The sequence below is a fragment of the Gambusia affinis genome, linkage group LG04 (assembly GCF_019740435.1).
Source record: "Gambusia affinis linkage group LG04, SWU_Gaff_1.0, whole genome shotgun sequence".
Classification (NCBI taxonomy): Eukaryota; Metazoa; Chordata; class Actinopteri; order Cyprinodontiformes; family Poeciliidae; genus Gambusia; species Gambusia affinis.
In genome coordinates, this window is record NC_057871.1 from 28,759,700 (window position 1) to 28,766,608 (window position 6,909).

A 6,909-nucleotide genomic window follows, 5' to 3' on the forward strand; every position below is an offset into this window, starting at 1 on the left:
TTATTAGTTGTATGAAAAGAAGCAACCAGTGTTTAAAGAACTAAAGAATTCCCAGTACAAAAACAAAAAAAAACACCTGTCCCTTCCAGCTGGTTTTAAAGGGGCAGTAAAATGTAAAATTGACTTTATTGAGCTTTAAATCATGTTACAATGTTATTCATTCAGCTAAAACATACCTAGACTGTTGCTTTGATTCTTTCCTGCATGTTTGAGAAATCCTTTTTACCTCCCATGGCAACCATTCAGCTGTACAAAACATCTAAGTGAACCGAGCTCTGCCTTCAAGGGTGAAGATCCTTCAGACTAGCCAGTAGAAATTAGCAAACACCTTGTGAAACTGCACATCGGCTGAGCTCATTGTACCGTCTACTTCTCAGTAAAATGTAGAGTTTCAGAAAGAGCAAGAGCAGAGCAATTTTGATTTATTAAAGTACAAAGTCAAATTTCTTTTAAGCAATGTTTGATATATGCAGCATTTTTATGACAACTGAAGTCAACGTAGTTACTTGATTGTGCTATAAAATGGCACCATGTACCTGGAAACCACATAACACAGCCCCTTTAAATAGATCAGGTCAGGCGGATATTTTTCCTCATTCTTTTTTGTGTCTGTGTGTTTCCATGACGACTCCAGTTGGGAACGGTGTCCCTGGCGCTCTTTCGGACTCTGATCGGCCTCTACTGCGAGGATGTGATGCTGCAGCTCGTCCTCAAGTGAGTGGCTCATGTGCTGAGCTTCACCTCTTTTATGACAAGATGAGCTTTTCCCACCAGGATTATCTCTCTGCCATCCTCACTGCCCTTCCCGCCTGCCTCTGCAGGTACTTGATCCCCTGCAACCACATGATGCTGAGTCAGAGACGAGTGGTGAGGGAGAGGGACTTCTACTCAGGATCTGCGGCCAAGATCCTGGCGCTGACGCCGTCCTGCTGCTCCCCGGACCGCAGCCCCCCGCCCCTCCGCCAGCTGGAGTCCATCCTCTTCTCCAAGGGGGGGGAAACTCCAAACAACTCCAGCAACGCAGGTAGCTAGGAGTGTATGGAAGTTAGTCATGATATACAGTTGAAACTAGATATTTGAACTACATGAAAAGACACAAAACCTTCCCTTTCTCCATGTCTGAGACTGAAACTCTTCCAGGTTTTGATCAGTTATATTTAAAGCAGTTGTTCATGCCACCAGTGATTGTTTCCATCCTAAAAACGACGGGCAAAAACCACCAACCAAAAAAATGGAGGACGATGCTTTCCTTTTTATAAAAGTGTGAACATGCAAGATCCTCTTTATGTTTTCTGATCTACAGTGTTGTTAAAAAAAAAAAAGCTTACAGAATCACGACAGATGACTTTTTTATTATTAGATATTTTTTAGTTTATTCCTAGGCAGGTGAAAAAGTAAAAAAAAAAAAAAAAAAAAAAAATCCTTAGTAAGTTTGTTTTCTCTGTACCTGACTATTTTATACTAAATTATTTTCTGAGGTAAAACTAGAAGTGGACGTGCCCAGCTGGAATTTACAGTAAAGACAAAATGTCCCCTAATCCTGCATAAGCCTCTTGGTGGGTTTATTTCCACTCGCCTGTGGAGTCATTGTGCTTTCCTCTTCATAAAGCTCTTTATGAAGTCAAAATGAACGGAAGCTTTTCAGACCCGTTTTAAAGCCTCTAAATCTGCAGCAAGGCCATATTTGTGTTAGAATTGTTGCAGTCATGCTGCCGGGATGTTAAATGTTGTGGAAATGAGCTGCACAGAGGCCAGGAATATAAAAATGAGATATAACTGATCGCAGAGGAATGTGTCAGGTGGTGATCTGCATGTAGCTGCAGTGTGGAACAGGGAGGATGATGATGGTGTGTATTACCAGACACTGAGACCTCCTGCTGCTCCGCTCTGTTGCATCACTTTACCCCCTGCTGTTGACGTCAAACTCATTATTTCTGCTCTGCAGCAGTTTTATTAAACAGAGTGGTGGACAAACTACTCAGTACTAGTGTAAAAATATTGACTCTTATGATCAAATCTTTCTCAATTACAAGTAAAAATTCAGTAGATTTATTCTAAAATTGACTCATGAAAGTATTCAAAAATACAAATGATATTTTCTAATATCAGTACTTGCTGATGTAATCTGATGATGTGTTAGAACTACTCTGCTATAAAATGTCACAACACCTGCCAAAACCTCAGCATACAAATGTAATAAAAATATCTATTTTCATTATTTATTATTATTTAAATCAGTAACATTGGTAACTATAAGTAATTCCATACTTGCCACTTTTGCCCAAAGTGCTCTTTCTCTCTGTGAGAGGATCTGGTATTTGGAACTCACTTCCTGTCAAATTAAAGTCTTCAGTATGTAAAAAACCCCAAAAACAACTAACTAAAACAATGCATTCATACATAATGTTTGTTTATTTTGTCATGTTTTTAATTTCTATGTTTTATGTGTATGATTGTGCATATGTTGTCAATATCATATTTCATAATTTTACATTATTATTACTGTTTTACTTCACAGTAGCTTTTAGAAAATCCAGACTATGTACCAGGGCTGCAAATTAGCTCCTGCTATTAGCACCAGGATACAGTGATGGGACCAGGCCTGCCACTGTAACACATTTTGATGGACGATAAATTGTCCCAGAAGTTGTTAGGATAAACGATAATATTGTTGTTTTGAGACCATTTTCAAGTAATGTAATGGTAAAGACCTCATAATGCAAGAACACATTCTGAAGGATCTAGAAACTTTAAGTTCTTTTGAACATTTAACACTGGAACTGGAAGACATTTTAAATATTCAAGATCAATAACAAAAAACAAACAACAGAAATAACAATTTAAATGAGTTATGAATATCTATAAACAAAATTTTACTTCAAAAAAAGGGCAAGTTGAGGCCAAAGCACCTGAAGACTTTTGTCATCCAGTTTTTCATAAAAAGAGAGACAACAACAATAAATCATTCAAATGGAAATTATTGATCTGGTTTTAATTAATCATGCAATGAATCGATTTATTGCGACAGGCCATGGGACTCCTGCTTTCTTCAGTTTGTGTATTTTATTTTTGTCTGTCCTTATCAATTAAAGCTAATAAATAAGATGGATAAACATGGCCGCCTGTTCTCTGTTGCCATCAGACCAGCAGGGCAGCTGCTCAGACGAGGACGACGGCTCTGGGACCCGCTGCACCATCGGCTCAGAGATCCACCTGGACGTCAGCTATCTGCATTACCTCTGCGACGCCCGCCTCAGCATCAGCGGCTGCATCCGGGCCTGCCGGGTGTGGTCGGCGCCGTACGACGGCGAGAACCCTCCTCCGGAGCGGTACCAGGCGGGCGTCCTGGAGGAGCCGGCGCCGGATGGCCGGCCGCCTCAGAGGAGAGTCCCGCCCCCACCTGCACCACCGCCGCTGCCTCGCCCCCTACCCACCAAAGAGCTGGCCTCCTTCGCCCAGCTGGAGCTGGAGTGGGACGACAGCTTCGACACGTGTCCAGTACAGGAAGCTGAGGCCACCGCCGACCCCAAGCCTTCCTCTGAGCCGCTCCCCAAGCACATCCAGGAGATGAGGCGGTCGGCCATCATGCTGGTGAAAGGCTCGTACTCGGAGGAGAGCGATTTCCAGGACGACGTCATGGTGTATGATCTGGTCGCCAAGAAAGACGCCTCAGAGATGGAGCAGGCGCCACCAGTGGACGAGGCCCCGTTGGCCTCACCGAAGAACGGGCTCAGTAGAACCCTGACGGCCGATAACACAAAGAACAGCTTAAAGGCCAAGGTCAAAGGTCGGACTGACTGCAACGGGAACCTGCAGAAGGCAGCTAACACCAGTGAGGATCTTCTAGCCCAGTATGAGGAGCTGATCCGCTCTCTGCTCAGCGAGGCCGGTGGGAAACCGGCGAGGGCTGATGGAGAGGTGAGGAAGACTGCAGCAACAGAGGAAGAGGAGGAAGAAATGGACTTCACTTCCTTTACAGCTGAAACTCCAGAGTCAGAGAAGCCTCAATCTCCGGTGGGGGCCATCCAGAGGTTCAAGAGTGGAAGCTGCAGAGGAAACTACGCTTTACCTTTCACAGGTCAGTTCAGGCTCTCCCTGAAAAAACACAGAATCTGACCCAGCAGTTTTGGTCTCATTTCCACTGAAAATGTCTTAGTGCATCAGAAGTTTGACAAAACTAGCTTACAAGTAACCTTTCAGAAAGATATAGGAGCTTATTTTAAGAAAATAATTCCGTAATATTGATGAAAAATGATCAGTTTCATTGGGAGATTATTTCACTTATGACAAGAGGAAAATGTCAAGTTATCTGCTAGTGGAGCTGATAGTTTTTTCCATCAGTACTAGGAAAAAGTATTGGAATTAGTGACTTAAACAAGCTCTCATATCTTGCTCAAAGGTAATAAGTTAGTTTTGTTTTATTTCAAGTGTACTGAGGTAGATGTACTATCAAAATTCCTTGGTAAGACTTTGTGTTTCTGCAGTGTGCAGCTTTGAAACAGAAGCTGCCTTTCTAAACATTTCACTATTTCCTAAAAATTACAGTTTAGCAATTGCTGTGTTTTAGTACTTTTTTGGGTTTTTTGAATTTTATTGAATGTTATAAATTGCAAATAAAATGACAGTAATACAACAAATGATAAACATTCAAATGCGTGAGTAGAAGTACAAATATATTAAAATTTCACTGCTTCTCCAGCAACATCACAGTTATGATGATTTCTTCCTGTTTATTAGTAATGTATCAGTTTACCTTCATTCTACTGTCAGATTCTTTAGTAATGTAAATGATGTATTTACAATATTCTGATAGGTAAGACTATCACTTAATAGTAGCTGTAATAATTTACATTATAAAGTCTTTTGTCCTTTGAAAACAACGTTTGAATATTTTCTGTTAACTAAGCCACACAATTAAAATCACACCTAAATAATAAGTTTGTTCACTAAACATGCAGCGCCGTCATTATCCTATTACTTCCTGTTGCCTTCTGCTTTGTGGATTATACCAGGGACAACATCCAGTTGTGTATTATGTAACTCATGATGCAAAAAAAAAGAGAGAAAAAATGGTGGTTCCATTATTATGTGAAATATACCAAGTTTGATATGGCCAAAGAAAACAAAAAAAACCCTCAAACTTGTTATTGAGAAACAAGATTTTTTTCTTTTTTCCTGAAATTGACATGTTCCATTTAGCAAATGTATTTTGAAACTGACAAATTGAACCGTGGTCGATGGAGACGCAGCTAATGCTCCTCCTGCAGGTCCATTCATCAGCGTGCTGCTGTCCCGCCTGGAGAACATGCTGTCCAACAGCCTTCAGGTCAACCTGCTGCTGACCGAGATCCTGGCCCAGCTGGCTGCTTACCCCCAGCCGCTGCTCCGCTCCTTCCTGCTCAACACCAACCTGGTGTTCCAGCCCACCGTCCGCTCGCTCTACCAGGTAACACACACACACACACACACGCACGCACACGCACACACACACACACACACACACACACACACACACGCACACGCACACGCACACACACACACACACATACAAAAAGCTTATTTCACCTACAGCTAGTAGTTTTTTTGTTAATATTAAGGAATTATTGACTTAGAACAATGACAGTGTGTTAGGGCCATTGTAGATATAGAAAAAAGGAATACATTTCCTCCAAACATCTCAGAATAGTTCTGGAAAAAAACAAGGACATTTTGGTTCAGCGAAAGTCAAACATTTTCAAGAAAAAGCACAAAACATTTTAGATTAATCTCAGAGAAATTTTCTAGAAGAAAATGCCTTTGTGTAACAGAGCTTGTTTTAACTTACCGGTAATAATTCCTATATATTGACGCTAAAGTACAAAAGTGAAATTATCTGCCAGTAGAAGTAATACTTTTATTATCAATATTAGACTTTAGAGACTTTAGACTTTAGACTGACTTTATTATCATTTTGCATGCACAGGGTGAATACAGAACGAACAATATAATTAGCAACTTTAAACAAGCTCCATTATTTTGCTGAAAAGTTACTTGAAAATCTATTTTGTCTTATTTCATGTTTACTAAGATATTTGCACTAGAAACCAGACCAACTAGAAGGTTTTGTGTTTTTGCAGTGGGGCTATCTTTGGATCATGTGGAAGTGAAGTAGATTCTTAGTAAAAAGGTTTTTCCTCAGGTTTTGGCCACTGTGAAGAACCAGATAGAAGAGCTGGCCGCCTGCAGGAAGGACTTCACAGAGCTGATCACTGTGGCCCAGCACTGGCTGCTGGCCAGGGAGGCCAGCACAGGTAAACTCACACCTCAGCTTGGACTGATTTCTGCCTCAAAAACTGAGTCATCTAATCCAGCTAATTTTTTTATGTAAATTTTTCACTTTTTCACATAAAAACAGCAAAAATATGAGCAATAAATTGTAACAAGTTGAAGAAGAAATGCAGTTGAAGTATTATTTTACTTCTCTGAGACAGAATGAATATATCCTGGTACTGAGGCAGTGTGGCTCTCAACCCAGGGTGACCTTCTGATGGGGACCACATGGCAAAAATTCACATGGCACACTAATTCTAGACCAAAAAAGGAATTTTGGTCTAGATTCTTGTGCAAATATCTTAGTGCAGCACAAATAAGACAAAACTAGCTTACTAGTAACTAGTAAGATTTATGAGCTCATTTTAAATTTTTTTAAATTAAAACCTTAATATTGATGAAAAAGAACTAGTTCTACCAGTGAAATAATTATAAATTCTGAATGAAATAATCTGCCAATGGAAGAAATTTAATCCATATTAAGGAATTATTGACTGAATAAGATGCTATTTCTTGCACATTAGTTTAGTCTTTTTTTCGGGCACACTAAGATATTTGGGCCAAAAGAAAAGATTAGAAATACTTGATATTTGTTCATGT

General features: G+C 40.2%; 1 protein-coding gene across 3 annotated transcripts in view; it reads left to right on the top strand.

Annotated features, from left to right (window-relative positions):
• Positions 1–6,909, top strand: part of fhip1aa (FHF complex subunit HOOK interacting protein 1Aa) — a 32,183-nt gene that overhangs the window by 22,210 nt on the left and 3,064 nt on the right. For all 3 annotated transcript variants that reach the window (XM_044115704.1, XM_044115702.1, XM_044115703.1), the window contains 5 exons: positions 635–714; positions 822–1,024; positions 3,143–4,078; positions 5,268–5,446; positions 6,179–6,290. In XM_044115704.1, the coding sequence (XP_043971639.1) occupies positions 635–714; positions 822–1,024; positions 3,143–4,078; positions 5,268–5,446; positions 6,179–6,290 (1,510 nt within the window). The remainder of the gene's footprint in view (positions 1–634; positions 715–821; positions 1,025–3,142; positions 4,079–5,267; positions 5,447–6,178; positions 6,291–6,909) is intronic.